At 42.0% G+C, this 18,297-nt stretch overlaps 2 protein-coding genes across 2 annotated transcripts; both read right to left on the minus strand.

The window, feature by feature from the left end:
* Positions 1 to 2,815: 2,815 nt before the first annotated feature.
* LOC117844918 (ABC transporter A family member 8) lies at positions 2,816 to 9,229 on the minus strand. Its single transcript, XM_034725769.2, has 18 exons — positions 8,876 to 9,229; positions 8,179 to 8,545; positions 7,989 to 8,071; positions 7,748 to 7,901; positions 7,358 to 7,471; positions 7,106 to 7,257; positions 6,690 to 6,845; positions 6,418 to 6,580; positions 6,025 to 6,150; positions 5,853 to 5,936; positions 5,387 to 5,751; positions 4,932 to 5,132; positions 4,566 to 4,675; positions 4,356 to 4,440; positions 3,906 to 4,034; positions 3,686 to 3,791; positions 3,474 to 3,562; positions 2,816 to 3,377 (listed from the first exon to the last, which is right to left on the minus strand). Exons 1-18 carry the CDS (start codon positions 8,936 to 8,938, stop codon positions 3,084 to 3,086), a joined length of 2,841 nt encoding a protein of 946 aa, XP_034581660.1. The 5' UTR covers positions 8,939 to 9,229; the 3' UTR covers positions 2,816 to 3,083.
* Positions 9,230 to 10,299: 1,070 nt separating this feature from the next.
* Positions 10,300 to 16,965, minus strand: LOC117847767 (ABC transporter A family member 7). Its single transcript, XM_072290744.1, has 17 exons — positions 16,900 to 16,965; positions 16,360 to 16,798; positions 16,181 to 16,260; positions 15,946 to 16,087; positions 15,255 to 15,355; positions 14,926 to 15,084; positions 14,424 to 14,586; positions 13,991 to 14,116; positions 13,818 to 13,901; positions 13,375 to 13,733; positions 12,637 to 12,837; positions 12,200 to 12,309; positions 11,996 to 12,080; positions 11,439 to 11,567; positions 11,215 to 11,320; positions 10,998 to 11,086; positions 10,300 to 10,906 (listed from the first exon to the last, which is right to left on the minus strand). The coding sequence occupies exons 1-17, from the start codon at positions 16,963 to 16,965 to the stop codon at positions 10,613 to 10,615; spliced, it is 2,733 nt and encodes a 910-aa protein (XP_072146845.1). The 3' UTR covers positions 10,300 to 10,612.
* Positions 16,966 to 18,297: the final 1,332 nt, after the last annotated feature.

The following is an 18,297-nucleotide window of genomic DNA, read 5'->3' on the forward strand; positions in this document are numbered from 1 at the left end:
GATGTATTATCGCTGATGGATGCAAACTCCAAATATTGAAAACTCATGATTGTCATATCCTACTTCAAAGGATTTTGTCTGCTTCCCTTCGAGGTTTAATGGATAAAGAGACATACGCAGCTATTTCGAAATTAGGAAACTTCTTTCGACAACTATGTTGCAAAACTCTGAAGTTGGATGTTTTGAATAAATTAAAAATAGGTATCCCAATAATTTTGTGCAAGCTTGAGGAAATTTTCCCTACCGCCTTCTTTGATGTTATGGTGCACTTGGCCTCTTTGATGTTATGGTGCACTTGGCTGTCCATTTGTTTGAGGAAGCAATCCTAAGACGCCCAGTACAATATGGATGCATGTATCCCGTCGAAAGAAGGCTATGCACATTGAAGCGTTCCGTGAGAAATATGGCTAGGCCTGGAGGATCCATTGCAGAAGCATATGTTGCTAATGAGGCCTTGACATTTTGCTCAAGGTACTTTGTGGATGATGATGTTGGCACACAATTCAATCAGAAGGGTAAGAACAGAGAGAATGTAGATTTGTTACGAGAAGGTGATTTCTCTTGTTTCCAGCAAAATGTTGATGTAATTGGAGCAGCGAAGACTTCGTTCCTTGATTCGGATTATGACAAGCTAGTTTGGTATGCGCTAAACAATTGCGAAGAAGTTGAGCCATATATTGGGTACTTAATCCGTCATGCAATGATTGTACTGCAATTATTTCGGTCGAATTTTCAGATGGATGTGTTTTTACAGGATATACAGGGAACAGTTAGAAGCGGAAGGTGTGTCAGACCACATTATTGATCGTAGAATTCCGAAAGAATTTGCCCGATGGTTTAAATTGCATGTAAGTTTTCTACTTTTTCATAACAAAGTTATATTAGCTGGCGAGGACCTATATATAAAAATATATATAAAACTATGATTTTGTTGTACAGATTGAAAATATACTTGAAGGAGAGGTTTGGTTGGATCGGTATCGTTCATTCTCATGAATTGAGATGAAGCAATTTCGATTCCAACTGTGGGGTAATGGGTTTAGATTCTAATTTTGGACAAAAGTGAGCGACGGATTTTGAATGAAATGAATAAATACAGCTCAGAAAAGTTCTAATTCTAGAAAAAACCGATGAGTTTTTTTAAGCAAACTAACCGATGAGTTTTTGTAAGCACACTAAAATCCTGGCCTGATCAGTTGAGCTGGCTGCAGCTACGGCTGCAGCTGCATTAGCAGGCCAGCAGCAGCTCAAGTGAAGCCAGCCGGCAGCCAATTTTTTGACAAAAGCGTGCTCAAGTTGTGCAGCCGATCAGCTGTGCTGCTTGGCTGTGCACCGGCAGCCGCAACAATAGCAGAAGCGAACACAGGCGCCTGATACATTGTGTTGGAGCTCTAATGATAATGTGCTATTGAAGTTCTTGACCAACTTCAGTATGTTTTATAGCTACCCTCTGATTCATCTAAATTTCACTGTAATCAATGTATTTGTTATTAGCACTAAGCAGGAAGAAATAATCACTCAAATATGTTTCATGTGCCATACAGAGTTTTTCTTTGCTACCTATTTTTATTTTGTTTTCACTGGCTTAAAGTAAACACATTTCAAGGAAAGTGGACCTATTAAGCAAGGGAGGTGAGAGCCACACCGATTGCTTCTCCTTTCGAGTCTCTCTCCCTTGACCATAAGAAGGGAACTTGTTAGCAGAGACAATTCATGTTTTTCTTTCTCTGTTTTCTTTCAATTATTCCTCTATGACAAGCAAAAAGGACGAGATGCAGAAGCAGAAATCTACCTTGAACAAACGAATTAGCAGGGAATTATGAGCCACCTTCTTGACCATGATCTTGAGGAAGGCAGCAGAACGCCTTGCAGCTTTAGTTGCTTGAACCTGGTGGCACTCGAGCTGGATTTTCTAGTAGCACCTAATCAAGCTTCCTTTGCACTTGTTGCTATATCTGTCATCTGCGGCAACCTGTAGTACAATATGATAAATACACTGCACACTGCAAGGGATTTAACATCAGCTCTCATAAGCAAATCATCGAGCACATGTTGTGCATCTCCTGTGTTAACATCGACTCAACATGTGCGGCCGCTCGCAGGCGTTTCCGAGCTCGCTGGCTTGAGTGCACGCGTGAGCTGCGACACGGGCGCGGCCATTGGAGGGTTGGTTTGCTTGGGATTTGGCACCAGCCCGCCTTGCTTCCTTCGCATGGGACTTGGAGCGCTAGCAGGCTCCGTGCTCGCGCTCTGCCTCCCCTGCGCTGCACAGGCACTGCCCTCATCGTCCTCCTCGCCTTCCAGCTCGGGTGGAGAAGGTCAGGAGTAGCGGAGAGGCGGGAGGTGAAGCGGTCGGGACCGACTCAGGGTGGCGGTCGATGCGATGGCCTTGCGAGGTGGGGAACGAGGCAGCGACAGCGGCAAGCCGGCAAGGGAAAGGGAGTTGGGGCCGGGCAAACGAGGTCGATGGCTGGAAATAGAGGCGAACGGCGATGGGCGGCGCGCGACATACATGGGTGGCCGAGGGCCGCGGAGCTAGCTGAAAGGTAAGCGGATGAACAGCACGCCCGCGACGCGCACGAGAGGGACGACGCTGGGCGAAGCGTCGAGACGCTGCTCGCACCTACGCCCTCGTTCCACCGTAGAAATAGGATCCGACGGCCGAGAAATGCGCGATGACGTGGCCCAATGGATAGCCTGAGCTTGGCTCAGGTTTCGAAGAAGAGATTATACGAATTGGTGAGGACATGCCAATGGAGTATTGAGTAGAATTTCACATGTGGGTTACTACGTACCCATGGGTACACCAATCGAGTATCCAAATATAGTATTTGTTTGGAATTATAATTCACCTAGATTATATAAGGTAGATTATGGATCATAGGTATTATGGTAAAAAACTATCTTAGGATCACACTGGGATCACAAATAATCTAAGGTTATTTGTGATTCTAAGATGATCTTTTACCCTACTACCCTTCAACCATAATCTAACTTATATAATCTAGAGGTAAATAAATAGGTCCTGAATCCATATCAAACTATCAAAGAGTCCATGGACGATCAAAGTCCAGATAACACTTCTACACAGAGGATATGTCACTCTCGCTGGCAACTTTGATGAAGGCATCTTCCAGCGTTGCATCAGACAGGCCCCAGGCAGCGATGTTCAGCCAGCCCTTCGCATGCTGCATTGCCTGAAACACTTGGCTGATCCTCAACCCCTGCTTCGGCATCTCGAACTTCTGCGTCCCCGCGATGCGGTAAATTCTGTTCGCCGCAGGGCAGAGGGACTGGACCAGCTGCTCCACCACCTCCTCCTCGCCCGCCGCAGTTGTTATGGTGAGCACATATGTGCCTCCATACTTGGCTTTCAGCTGGAGAAGTCATGTTACGGTGGACAAATCTTAGCACCTACCATAGATCAGTGGTCATGTCTGAAAACAGAGTTAAGTGACATGTATAAGGTCTACCTCTGTAGATGTCCCAATGCACTGCAGACGCCCGTTTACCATGATTCCTATCTTGTCGCACAGTGCTTCAGCCTCTTCCATGGAATGCGCTGAAAATTGAAGGCGTAATTATGTTTTGAAGTTCATGGTGATGGCTGATGAAAAATGCTGTGATTAGCTAAGATGAGAATAGACTGTAGTGTCTGAAAAAAATTATAGGTGGAATATGGTACTTGTGAGAATGATGGCCCTGTTCTGTTTGGCAGACAAGACAGCATTCCACAGTGCTCTCCTTGATGCTGGATCCAATCCAGAACTTGGTTCGTCCATGTAAACAACCTATAAAATGCTCCCAATACATAACCTTTGACATGGGCAAATACTACTGTTTCTAACTGTACAAGAAATGCACTCTATCTCCTGAATTGTGGACAGATGGTGAAATACAAGTACCTTAGGATCACCAATTAGGGATATAGCAACGCTGAGACGGCGCTTCATGCCTCCGCTGTATTCTGCCACACGCTTATCAGCAACACCACCATCAAATAAGCGTACACTTTTCAGAGATTGTTCTACAGCCTGGAGGAAAGGAATAGTAAACTTTGATTTAATTGCTATACAGGAAATCATTATAAAACTCAGTTGATTTTATTTCAATGTGAATTGTGTGTGTGTGTGTGTGTGTGTGTCTTCGAAGTTCAGAATTATGATATTCCAAGTTGTGTGGATGAGCTCAGGACGGACCCAATCCTAAAATATACAGATCCGGTATGACTTCAAACCAGATAGCATGGTGCATCAGATTCAAGGGGGTGAATTGTAGTGGCAATGGAATTTATCAGGTTCGTGGAAAGAATGTCAAAATAAACAGCACAAAATTAACATGTTGGCAGACATTACCCTGTCTAATGCTGCACATCTCAAATTCTTAAGCCTGCCATAGAACAACAAATGCTCTCGACCCGTCAGTGTTTCCCATAGCAAGCTGCAAGGAGATGATCAATGGAAAGGAGTAGTTAATTCACCATAAACTATACAAGAATATTTGTCAGAATCATGTAAGCCTTTTCTTTTGAAACAGAAGTTGAGAGGTGGGGGGTGTAAAATTACTCAAATTGTGGACAAACACCAATTCCTGTATAAATCCTGTCCATGTCCGATCGTATGTCCATTCCATTAATATAAGCCGTGCCAGATGTAGGTTTAGTAAATCCAGTCAACTGTTGTCAGGTTAGGAGTTAATCAAATTTGATAATGTAATGTGGCAATGAAAAGTCAATTATATATGCACATGAACTGATGAACAATAGCTAGAACCTTTTGGAATAAAGAGAAAAACATGATGTTTCCTGATTCAAACAAATGTGTATACAACAGTCTTAAAATCGGTCATATTTCCTTGAAAAGAGAAACTGCAGTGTTCAACATGCTGTATAAAAAACTGATTATTCATCTAGAACTATACATACTTATTACCATGCTGATGAGAGAAGTTTTCCCAGCACCATTTGGACCAAGAATTCCGAAACATTGCCCATGTTGCATAGAAAGTGATAACCCTGTGACAGCAATTTTCTCTGCATTTCCATCTTGTCCATGGTACACTTTCTTAAGATTGTCGCATATGATCGAATAACTACTATCCGATTCTTGTAAGAGTTGTTCAACTATCTCCCTCTGAAAGGAAAGAGCGGAAAGCAAGATTATTATGCCAATAATTTGGTGGAAGCACGTTCATGCAGGAGTAATTCCACATAATATTTTTTATCTTAGTTTGTTGTATCACACTATCAACAACGTCCAAGTTTGCTGGGAGGGTTTGAGGTATTGAGGGTTGATATGATGTTTGAAATATCAAGTTAACACATGGCATACTTCAATCTATTATTCTGATTAAATCAAGCATATTGATAACATGGAGGTGCACGTACCTCTCTCAAAACATCAGTCCTGTCCATTTCAACCGAATATTCAAATTCTTGAAGTTGAATAGTCTGCTTCTGAGAAGCCTGAGAACTCCCATCGACGTTTGAGGGACAAACTGATACCATTTTTCTAATTCCATTTCCGAGGGTACCGAATTCATCCAAAAAGAATGTTAACAAAAGGAACGTGGCCCACTCGAGTGCCATTATGATGAGAATATCTTTCATTCCATTTTTACGATCACTCAAGTCTCCCCAGTGTATTCCAGAAAAGTCCGTACGATAGAAAGGTGAAGGAGGTGGAGAAAACTCATAGATTATGCGGTACAGAGCAAATGGCGGGAAGAACTCCATCAGTGTAGTCCAACTTCCTAAAGCACATGAAAAAATGATATTTTTCTTAAAATAATAGTAGGGATATAAGATATATCACAATAGACTGAGCCATATAGCAAGAAGTTTTTGCACGGACTTGAGAGGGACATATCTTCAAAAATAGGCCTGAATAAATATTCTCCTAAATAGCCAGATCCAATTGTGAAGAGGTATGCAGTCACTACACGAAACAGTATCATATAATGAGTCGATAGCTCGCTGGAACCATCTGAAGGAAAAGAAATGTGAATACTTGAGTAGAATCATACCACTAGCAGTCCTCACATTGGAAAAGTATGTCGCCATAAGGAAAGCAAACGAAATTTGCAAGTTCATATAGGCGAAATAGACCACGAATAGTGCCTTGTAGTCACTCAATTTAAATAACATTATACCTTGCAACAGAAAGACAAGTAATTAGTGGCAAACTCGTAGTTCCATGATTCAAAATACACAAATGGTCTCTGATGTATACTTTGAAGATCTTCCAAGTAAATTTTGCACAAGCCTAAAGCAGCTACTATTAGAAGAAAACAAAATCAAACTAACATATGTGTATTATCAACCACTTGTGCAACCCTGACAACTTTAACATTGATGTCCTTTTTATTTGGAATATTAATGAAGCACATCTCTTCAAAATGTGAAATTTATTGTCTTACCAGCCCCTTTGCCAAAAACAATCAAGATGATCATATACAGTAGCGATAGAAGAAGAAAATAACAATAGGATATAGTCCAGTATGCCACATCTCCTAGACCATGCATCTTCATTATAGTTCTTAGCTTCTGTTGCTTCTCGTAGACTAAATTGCTTAGGATGACCTGCAATAGCAACATGTTATATGAGATTCTCTGAGTAGCTAATGTCTACTATAAGAAAAAGAAAAGAAGTGTCAATCTAGGTGCATTTAAATATATGGTAAGGTCATACCGGGAAAAGAAGCATTATCATCCATACAAAAACCACCCTCCCCACTAAGAAAGATATATCAATAGTCATTTCAGATTGAGCTCTAGGCATGTCTTTAACAAACTCAAATTGCATCTTAGGACCACCGGTCCTCAATTGAAGGTATGCATTTGAGACCTGCAAAAGCAGATAGGGGCTCCATAAAAATGAGTAGCACAATGCATATAAAAAATCTGAATTATTTTTTGAGGATGAAATTATTTAGTAACAGAAGGTTTTGACTTTAAAATTAATGGACAGTCAATATCATAACTATTTTCCTTTCATTTTGTGGGGTGGGGGATTAAACCTTATATCCTTATTGCATTTATATATGTTGTGGCAAATATATTTAGGCTGGAAAAATACTTTTTTTCAAATTGAAGGAAGAAAATTACCAGATTCAGTAGCCGCGGAAGTCGAAGCATGATTGGTGCAAATGAAAGTGGAGATAATGGCAAAACTGAAGATTGAGTAACACCCTTGTAAGTTGAGTTGTATGAGACAACCAAGTTAAAATTGTTGAGGTCTGAGCTTGTGAGGTCATATGCTGTAAACAGAACAGCGTAAGTTACACAATCAATTAGAGTGGTCAATTAGGGGGGGGGGGGGGGGGGGGAAGAAAAGAACAAGGAGACGAATGGTAAAACCTGAAGCAATTTTATTGGTCTCCTTATCCTCTTGGCAATAACCTCTGTATAATTCACTGTTCATGATTGATGAGCTCTGACGCCACAGAAATAATCCTTCAATACATTCTGCATCTGCTTCAGGCCGGTTTAGTAAAGAAAACAGGTCTTAGTCTGGTCATATTTCAGAAACGGTACACAGTCTGCTCATATTTCAACCAATCATCGAATGTTTGTGGAGAGAAAATATCTGGGTAAAATTCTGAATAGTAATCCTGTTTCCCTTTTCTAAAAAAATCAGAAAAATATTGCATAATTGTTCGCGTGTGATAAGCACAACTCTGTAAATATTAAGTCATCGTTTGATTTCTCTACATAGCTCCTGTGTGGCTGTGCCTGTGAGAATCTCACCTTTGGTGAAATTGCTGCGACCTTCTTGGACTGGAAAAGAAAGTTTTGAGTTCGCGGTACAGTTGCTCTGAAGAAAAAAAAGGTGGCTGTACTGATCAAAATCAGAACCAAGTTCATCAGCACCTCTAGAGAGAGCGCGCACTGCATTTGTACCCTGAAAAAGTTTTACAAAAAAGTAAGATCAATGAGTGAACCGTACCAGTGAGCATCACACAAATTAAGGTCAATTTAGGGAACCAACCAGCACGAAATCAGCCAAGGTGGAGATGTCGGCTACAAACTTCAACCCATCATCATGCTTGGGGAGCATGTTACTCATGACACCTGCAAGCAAGGGCCAGAAACCTTGAAAATCGGAACCCACAAGAATACCAAAACGATATTGCAAGAAAGAAACTTCTAAATTTTACTGAAAAATATGCACTGCATACTTTCTGCAAATGGCTGGTTGGTACCGGTGACAAGGAACCTCTCCGGAGAGTGTTTCGGCGTATCCGTGACGTTGGTAGAGTTGAAGGAACCGAGTTCATCCTCAGGGCCTGAATCTAATGGCAGTTGCAGCACTGGGGGCCATTTCGGTGCGATCGGCAGGGGGCATTCGATCGGGCATTGGAGCCCTCCAACCCTGTTCTCGATCGAACTCTTGGTGCTGGCAGTGCAGTAGCCGCAGTCGAACCCGGACTTGTGCGCCCCTGAACTGCGGTAAGCCAGTATCACGATCAGCTGCGTCCCTCCTAGCAGCAAGCATATGAGGAACGGGAAGCAGACGAGGCAGCAGTTGGCCCTGCAGTTGCGCCTCTGCAGATTGGCAGTGTAGAACACGTCAGAGATAAGCGTGATATCAGTGAAAAATAATAGTTTTGCAGCGCGGTGAAATGAGAATTTGGGGGGTTTTCATATGCGCTGAGGTCAAAAGATGCAATCGTGGGGCTAAACCAAAACACATGACCTGCATTCCTGAATTCCTCGAAATTCACAGAACTCGAGCACGAAGTACTGAATCTTTCAGAAGCAAAAAAAAAAACACAACGAAAAAAATCTTCCAACAAAAAAAGGAGTCCAAGATTCAAGAAGCACGAAGAGAGATTCGACTGATCATCAGGAGTCAGATCGAGGACGACGCATCACCTGGATCACGAGGTTCTTCCTGAAGAGCGCATTGGTCTGCGCGAGGCAGTTCGCCGAGCCCATCGCCGCTCCTCCTCCTCCTCCTCCTCACCTTGCTTGCAGAGGAGAAGAGAAGAGACGTTGCTGCCTGCTACACTTGGAATGGGAGCAGAGGCGTGTGAAGTGTGAACTGGCCCGGCGTAGTGTACTAGCGCTACATAAGCAGCAGCAGGCCACGTGCAAAAGACGGTTCTACCCCTGGACTCCTCCACCCTGCACACGGCAGGAGAGCGCCCTTCCTTTGCCCCGAAGCAAGGTCAGTTTCGGCAACTCGCAGCAGGACGTCGCTGAGGCTTGCCGTGGCATTGATTCCACGGGGTGGGTGGGTTTGGCTTTTGTGCATGGCCAGATTTAGCAGTGTGCCCCCTGGCCCTGATCTGATCAGATCAAATTTCGATGGCATTTGATTTCATCCACGGCAGCAAAACACCAATTTCTGGAATCCAGTTCCGGAAAAAGATTTGGCATTTATTCAAATGGGCATTGAAAGACTGGGTTTGGGATGGGTGTGGGGCCCGCCGTTTTTAAATGAAGTGCAACTTTTAGGTTGGTGTTTTCCGTTCGTGGGAATTCGTGTGGAACTTCTTTGCTCCGATTTTTGCAATGTGTTTGGTGGCCTATTGATCGAAACAGGTATACATGAATGATTGAAATTGGGCAAAGGTTTAACTCACACGAAATGATCCTGGTTTGATCGAAGCTTCCATGAAAATGTATACATATATGTAAATAGTTGTGCAACGTACGTAGAAGTTTCACGGTCACAAACACTTTGTTTACCTAGTGACCTAGCTAGAAAGCAAAAGTCGCATCGTGCCTGTTGTCACGAGATCAAAACAAACCAAGAAATCAGGGATATCTTGTTCCAAAGCTGTTTAGCTATTGATGGAAGGAGAGAAACAACCTTCGGTTGGGTTGTCCAAGCGTATCCGTCAGCGCTGCACGCTTGCTGATCCTGAGACAGCATGCCGTTGCTCTATGCCGCTTGCGTCGTTGTCGGATGCTCCACAGTGTGTGTCCTAGTGTCGGACTGCACGCGTTGACTGGCCCAAGCATCAGGCCATCACGGGCTCAACGGTGCAAAGCCACAAATAAGCTAGTAATACTTTGTGCTTTTGTCTAAAATCAATCATTCTAAACCTTGACTATAAATTATTTGAGTGAATTTGCCTTGAAAACAACTTCATAAAAGTATACTTTAATTTGCTATATCTTATTGATATATTATAATTAAAAGGCAGTAATAAAAGTTGTGTTTTATATACCATATGAATGTCTAAAATACTGTTTATATATTTACGACAGGACGGTGTAGGACTATGGGTTATTATGGATACTATACATACCAATAATGGCTATTGTACATAACTAGTTAAATAGCCCCGTAGATCATTTGAAAAAAAAGATTGTCTAACAAATAAAAACTTTAATATATGAACAATTACTAAATCCAAACTAATTGTTCAAAAATTAAATCCAAATGTAAGGTCTTATTTGGAATACTCTCGACTAGCTCATAGATCTCGGTCATCAAAGCAAAGCAAGATTCTTTCAAATGTCTGAGAAAACCAAGCTTTTGAGCAGCTACCAAATGCATAACCTTGCCGATCCAGGCCCTTCCCCCAATCCAAAGTACCAAAAACACACCCCCAAGTAATGTCCAAGAGTCCATGTGCGATCAAAGTCCAAGTGCTAGTTCTAATCAGGGCATTTCTCACTCTCCTTGGCAACTTTGATAAAGACGTCTTCCAGCGTTGTATCAACCAGGCCCCAGGCAACGATGTTCAGCGAGCGCTTTGCCTGCTCCATGGCCTGGAAGACTTGAGAGATCTTCACCCCCTGCTTCGGCATCTCAAACTTCTGCGTCCCCGCGATGTGGTACGTCCTCTTCGCGGTAGGGCAGATGGACCGGATTAGCTGCTCCACTGCCTCATCCTCGCTGGCCGCAGCCGTTACCGTGAACACAAATGTACCTCCATACTTGGCTTTCAGCTGGGAGAACACATGTTGAGGGGATATTTAGCACCGTAGGTCAGTGGTCCTTTCTGAAAACAGAGTCAACTTCTGATAGGTACAAGTTTACCTCTTTGGATGTTCCGGTGCACCGGAGGCGCCCATATGCGGATATTCCTATCCGGTCGCATAGAGCTTCAGCCTCTTCCATCGAATGTGCTGAAAGTTGAAGGAAAAAGTTTCACTATTAATTCAAGTCCGGTTATGGTAGCAGATGAAAAATGTTGTGATTAGCAGTGATAAAAGTGGCTGATCAGTGTCTGAAAATGTTGGCGTGAAAATCTTACCTGTGAGAATTATGGCTCTGTCCTTTTTGGCAAACTTCACAGCATTCCACAAGGCTTTCCTTGATGCTGGATCCAATCCTGAACTTGGTTCGTCCAGGTAAACCACCTACAAACACGCTCCAAATACATAATCTTTCATTATTTGATCAAATACCTACTTTTTTCTATCTAAAAGAAATACAGTCTGTTTCATGGATCATGGACAACTTTATAGAACAAAGTACCTTAGGGTCACCGATTAGAGAGATAGCAACGCTAAGACGACGTTTCATGCCACCACTGTATTGTGACACACGAGTATCAGCAACACCACCCTCAAATATCCTTAATACTTTTAGAGATTGTTCTGCAGCCTGGCAAAAGGAAAGAGAAAGCTGAGCATTTGACTATTGCTAGTTGCTACACCAGGACAAATTATTTTGGTATGCATCCAAAAATATGGATGAACAGTTATCAGTAACACCACAATATATGAGAACTTCATTTTAGAAAAAAAAAGAGAGAAATTCGAACTTATATTTGTAAAAAAGAGATTGTTTTCAAAAATTTGTAAACAAGAGATGGCTATAGTACTAACTGTAATTTAGTGTCTATGATAACCCAGATTTATCACAGACGTTTCTAGAAACATCTATCATAGAGGTACCACAGATGGTTTGTAAACTATCAATGATATATAAGGTAAATCGATCGATCCAATAATGATATTGGAAATGGAATATATTGGACTCGTAAACAATGCCAAAACACAATAGTAGAGTAAACTGCTGCTAGACATTACCTCAACTAATGCGGCACTATTCAATCTCTTAAGCCTGCCATAGAACATCAAATGCTCTCGGGCAGTCAGTGTTTCCCATAGCAAGCTGCATGGAAATATAAAAGTAGCGATCACAAATTAACAAATATTACACATTAATCTGGGGTTTCTCTCATATTGAAATAAAGAAAGGACACAATAGTATGGGTGAAAAGCTGCAATTACTCAAATTGTGGACAAACACCTATTCTTGTATATATCTCATTCATGTCCGTTCGTATGTTCAGTCCATCAATATAAGCCGTGCCAGATGTCGGTTTAGTAAATCCAGTCAGCTGAGATTAGGAGAATTTTGTCATGTGAAGTAGCAACCGAAAATCAAAACTATTTGCACATGAACGAAAGCTAGAAACCTTTCCAAATCATGGGTTTTAGTTCTATTTCAACATGAACCTCTTAAATTGATCACCCTTTATTTAGACAAATGTATGCCTCCACTCTTAAAATCGGTCACATTTCTTAAAAGAGATGTTTGATAGTTTTTTTTCCGATCACCAAGAGGCCAAAAATACTACTGTACAGACCAAACAATAACATGCTACATCTCAAGAATTTATAAAAAGGTTCAATAAATTTACAATTAAATAATATGATTTACATACCATGCTAATGACAGAGGTTTTTCCAGCACCATTAGAACCAAGAAGTCCAAAGCATTGTCCTCTTTGGATAGAAAGTGAGAAACCTTTGACAGCAACTTTCTCTGCATTTCCATCTTTTGGAGGGTACACTTTCCTAATGTTGTCAATTATGACCGAACAACTACTATCTGGTTGTTGCAAGAATCTATCAACTATCTCTCTCTGAAAAGAAGAGGCGAAACTACACCATTATCAACGTATTTAGTGAAAAATACATCCACGCAGGAGTAAAATCAAAACAAAATACCAGTACCTAAATTTAACTTAAATAATATCACAAAATGTACAGTATCCAAGTTTGGTTGTGTGTATCTGCATGGGAGGGGGGACTACAGTATTAAAAAGATCATGATAAGTATAACATAAAAACACATAGTGTTATGTGTCGGATTACCAGAGGGATTTTAACCCTTCTAGCACTTGCTTGCACCTTTATTGAAAGATTGTCTTTCTTTATATAGAAGGTATTGCTTGACCCCTAAGTAACGGTAAAAAGAGATTAATCTACTCTTTAACAATCCATATCTAGAAGTTTAGAGAGAGGCAACTTCCTAATATAGTACCTAACTGACTTAGGGGCACAACTGCATGCATCTAATGGATGTGGGTGAACAGGCCAGGTATGCAACCCCTCTTCTAAGCCCTATGGCCCACATGACATAACATGCAGATATGCAGATATAAAGATTTCGGGTGCACCTCGCTCATAATATCAGTCCTGTCTATTTCAATTGAAGCTTCAAATTCTTGAGGCTGTGTGGACGGCTTCTGAAGAGCCTGACAGCTCCCATCGGGGCGAGAAGCTGTTACCAACTTTCTAATTCCAGTTTGGAGGAACCCAAATTCGTCCAAATACAATGTGAAGAAAAGGAATGTGGCCCACTCGAGTACCATTATGATTAGCAAGACTAAAATTCCATTCTCCGGATCACTCAGGTCTCCCAATTGTACACCAGAAAAGTCTGAATAAAATCCCGTGGCTGGAGGTGGGGAGAGTTCATAGATTATGCGGTACAAAGAAAATGGTGGGAAGAACTCCATCAGCACAATCGAGCTTCCTGAAGCACAGGACAAAATAATGAATAGAAATTAAGTTTCTGAAACTTTATAGCCATAATAAAAGAAGAAAGTTGGGTGCAGACTTGAGACGGATGTATCTTCAACAAAAGGCTTGAACAAATATTCTCCTATAAAGCCAGATCCAATTACATAGAGATATCCTGACACTGCACCAAGCAGTTCCAAATGTAATGAGACTAGATACTTTGTTGCAACCATCTGAACGAAAATTATGAGCATTCAAGTAGAAGCGTACCAGTAGCAGTGCTAACAGTAGTAAAGAATGATGTCATAAGAAAAGCAAATGATATTTGCAAGTTCATGTAGGTGAAATAGACTATGAACTGTAACACGTAGCTATTCGACGCAAATAACTTTACACCTGGAAATAGAAAGACAAGTAAATTAATTTCAGAAGTGAAGTAGTTCAACCCATGATTAAAAGAGCATATATAGATGGACGTGATGTGTGTTTTGGAAGATATTCCAAGTAACATTTCTAAAATCACAAAGCAGTAATTACTAACATAAGAGATAAAAGAAAACATAAAATTATTGTAGGTTTTATTTTGGAAATTGTGCAATCATAATCACCCTAGCTTAATTGTGCAATCATAATCACGCTAGCTTAGAAAAAAAACAAACTTAATGGAGCACTTTTCATACAATTCTTAAAGGTATCATCTTACCAACAATGGAGCCAAATATAACCAATAAGAGCATATAAATTAGCGATATAAGAAGAAAATAGCAATAGGATATAATCCAGTATGCCATATCCCCTAAGCCATGCATCTTCATCATAGCCCTTAGCTTCTGCTGCTTCTCATAGACTAAACTGCTCAGGATGACCTACAATACCAATATAATATGGTTAGAGTATATAGATTGTTTGTTTTCATCTTTGGTATTTTCTTATTATATGACGGTTATTTTGTATATTCTCCATATATCATGCACATACATATATTTGTCCTAGAGTCCTCAGATGACTACTCAGTCCATTTCAAATTATAAGTCATTTTGACTTTTCTACATAGTTTTTGCTATATATCTAGACATAGCGTATATCTAGCTGCATAATAAAAATTGTATACCTAGAAAAAATGACCTATAATTTAGAACGGAGGGACTGCCAGAGGTATTCATAACATAAAGTTGTAACTAACTCTAGAGTAAAACAGGTCATACCGGAAAAAGAAGCATTACAATCCATACAAAAATCAGCTTTCCCACTAGGAAAGATATATCAGGAGGCTTCATAGGGTGACCATCTCTAGGCATGTCTTTGGCAAACCCAAATTGCATCTTCTTATTATTATCCCTCAATTGAAGGTACGCGTTTGAGGCCTGCAAAGTATCTACAAACTCTATAAAACCAAAATATAAACTGAAGTTTTGACTTTAGATCTGAGCTTCTTATTACATGTACACAAGGTCTACCAAAGGGTTGGAAAAATGGTAGTATTTTATAAAGATATGACCTGATATTTTCTTTCAAGTTGAGAAAGAAATATTACCAGATTCATTAACCGTGGAACCCGAAGCATGTTTGATTTTTCAGGATTATATTGGACAATCAAGTTTAAGTTCTTGATGTCTGAATTTTTGAGGTCATATGCTGTAAACAGAAGAATGTAAGTTACATAATCAATTAGAGATATAAATTATGGGTAGAAAAATACTAATGGGATGGTAACACCTGAAACAACATCATTATTATTCTCTATCCTTTCTTTGATTTTGTCTTCGTTGTAACCTCCATACAATTCTTTGTTCATGACTGCCGAACTCTCTCGCCAATCAAACAATCCTTGAGTGCATCTTGCATCTGTTCAGACTTTTTTCAGTTAGGAATAGCAGTTAGGATAAATCCAATAATACTCCCTTCATCCCAAATTATAGGTCGTTTTGGCTTTCTTTTTTATTCATAGATTTTGCTATGTACTTAGATATACATACGTCTAAATACATAGAAAAAATATATAGAAAAAATATGAATCTAGAAAACTCAAAACAACCTATAAGTTGGGACGAAGGGAGTATATTTTAGCTGTGTTCCCACTTTCCTTTCCTTTTTTGAGAAAAAAGCTTGCATTAGTATACCCAATATATGTTTTTTCAGCATTTATATATCACTTCATAATAAACACTAAGTTATTATTAGCTTTCTCTGCACATACATATATATAGATTATATAAATATCTCACATTTGGTCGAACTTTCAGGACCGTACTGGACTTGGAAAGAAAGTGTGGAATTCGGAGTGCATTTGCTCTGAAGAAAATAAAGCGCCCCCATGCCAAATGCAGATTCGTAGCCACCAGAGCCAGGACCCGTTGCATCTGTTGCCTGCATGCAATAGCAATTAGTAGACTGACGGCCACCACACAAACAATGATCTCATCATCTACAGATAAATGGAGCCCGTCCAATGCAACGAACCAGAGCAAAATCAGCCAAGCCGGAGATGTCAGCCGTCAGGTTCGGCGACGCGTGTGGCGGGAAAATGTTGCCCGTGAGACCTGCAAGAGCATCAGGTTTTGATTTAGGGAGGGGGGCCATTTTTTTTGGCAACGAACAAAGGAATCCATCATGATCTGGCTGGCTGCATGAACATGTACTTTGTGCGAAGGATTTGTTGCCGCCGGTGACGAGGAACCTGGCCGGCGCGGCGCACGACTCCGGGCTCCTGCACGGCGGCGGTTTCGTCAGGGACTCGAGGAGCTCCTCGGGCGACTCTTCTTCTTCTTTCGCGTCGGCCGGCGGCGCCTCCCTGTCCTCCTTGGTGACGTCCTCCGCCTTCTCCCCGGGGAGCAGCAGCGCGACGGGCCAGCGCGGGGTTATCGGCAGCGGGCACTCCATCGGGCACGACAAGCCCCCGACGGCGGCCTCGCTGAGGCGCACGCCGGCGGGGCGGACACCGCCGTCGCAGCCCGCGCAGTCGACCTTCCCGCCGTCGTCCTTGAAGAACTTGTCGATGAAGTTCTGCGCCGCCCCGAGCAGCCCGCACACCAGCAGCGGGAACAGGACGATGCAGCAGTTCGTCTTGTACGCGCGCTTCTGCAGAAGATTGTTGCTGGATTTGGATTATTAATTCGATGCGAAGAAACAATCGGGAATAATGGAATGGTCCTTGAGAGGCTGCACGCAGGATGTGAGACCTGGATGGCGAGGTTCTTCCTGAAGAGCGCGTCGGCCTGGGCATGGAAGTCCGCCGCCCCCGTCATCTTGCATGGATCGGACTGAGAGAGCCCGAGGCACGACGAGAGGGAGGAGGCAGGACTCAGGAGGAGATGCTACTGCTGCAGCAATTGGAATGGAGAGAGAGGAGGGGTCCCACTAGCAATGCAGCGCCTGGGCTTGGGCATGTAGAAAGACGATCCTGCCCTTGGAATTCAACGTGGCCTCGAGGCCTTCTGAGTTCTGACTTCTGAGCAAGGTCAAATCTGGCAACGTCCATCAACACAGGATGCATAGACCTCCACTGGTTGTGAAGGGGGTTGGGCGTGTTTGGCGGGGGTTCTTACTCTGCATGGTCGTGTTTTCAAAGTTCAGGGCGCTTCAACAGCAGCACGTAGCCGGCGCCGCCGCCCACTGCAGACACTCCTGCTTGCCATGCAGTATGCACACGCTGAACCATCTCCGCCGCTGCGAACAGCGGCAGACGCTCGATCGCGAACAGTGGATTCAAACATTCCACCAACGTGGCGACTGCTTGTAGATCAAAATTCAAGAGGGATTTTGCTACTTTCATTTTATGTTTACTCCTAGAATTTTAGGGATCAATCGGGACAGACTCCGTACATATCAAGAGATGTACTCTTTACACGCCACCTATACTTGAAATACATGAAATTGTAGTCGATTTGTGCAAACTAGTGTCAAACTGGATAAGGTTAGGGTTCCAGCTTCCAGTTTAAGACAGGGATGCTTGCCATTCGTCAACAGCACCGGCGGAGCCAGTTTAACGCGACAGCCGGCAGAGGTGGGAGCAGCATAGACGGGTGGAAGGCAGTGTGAACAAAAATATTTCACTAGCGGTTAAAAGTCTGCAAGAATTTAATCTAGATTTGACTGTAAAATTGATCTAATGAAAATATTTAGGCACACCGCCACGCTGTGGGCTTTTGGCGTAGGGATGGAGCCAGGGGCCGTTAGGGGCCATGGCCCCCCTATTTGCGTCAAGACGCTTGAAGTACAAGTTTATCTTTTTATCTTTTCAAGTACTAGCTTGAAAGATAAAACTTGCACTACACAGATACGCAAAAATTTATATTTTTTTATATATTTAGTGCTTCTTCAACAACTTTATGTTAATAGGAGGGTAGCTGGGGAATGAATCAGAGAAGAGAATCTGGGAATTAAAAGAAGAACAGAGTAAGATCAAGGAAGAGCAGAGCAATGGTGAGCAGAGGAGTGCTTTACTTGCAAGTAAAGTTGATTTGTTCAAACATGGATCCTCCCTCTCTCTCTCGCTCAGGAAGAAGACCATATAGTAGTACATGGGCTCAGCCCGATTTTCGTGCACGCACATAGCGGATCCATTTCTCGGCCACCAG

This window comes from Setaria viridis, chromosome 1, assembly GCF_005286985.2.
Source record: "Setaria viridis chromosome 1, Setaria_viridis_v4.0, whole genome shotgun sequence".
NCBI lineage: Eukaryota > Viridiplantae > Streptophyta > Magnoliopsida > Poales > Poaceae > Setaria > Setaria viridis.

Bases quoted from the DNA above. Each gene is read 5' to 3' on its own strand.
- LOC117844918 (XM_034725769.2), bottom strand. From the start codon at position 8,938: ATGGGCTCGGCGAACTGCCTCGCGCAGACCAATGCGCTCTTCAGGAAG. The intron at 5,937-6,024 runs GTATGATTCTAC...TGTTTCGTGTAG, and splicing joins CAATGTGAGGACTGCTAGTG to TGACTGCATACCTCTTCACA. The intron at 4,035-4,355 runs GTAATGTCTGCC...CCTTTCCTCCAG, and splicing joins GATGTGCAGCATTAGACAGG to GCTGTAGAACAATCTCTGAA.
- LOC117847767 (XM_072290744.1), bottom strand. From the start codon at position 16,965: ATGACGGGGGCGGCGGACTTCCATGCCCAGGCCGACGCGCTCTTCAGG. The intron at 16,088-16,180 runs GTTCGTTGCATT...TATTGCATGCAG, and splicing joins GCTTGGCTGATTTTGCTCTG to GCAACAGATGCAACGGGTCC. The intron at 15,085-15,254 runs GTAATATTTCTT...GATACTTTGCAG, and splicing joins TTCCACGGTTAATGAATCTG to GCCTCAAACGCGTACCTTCA.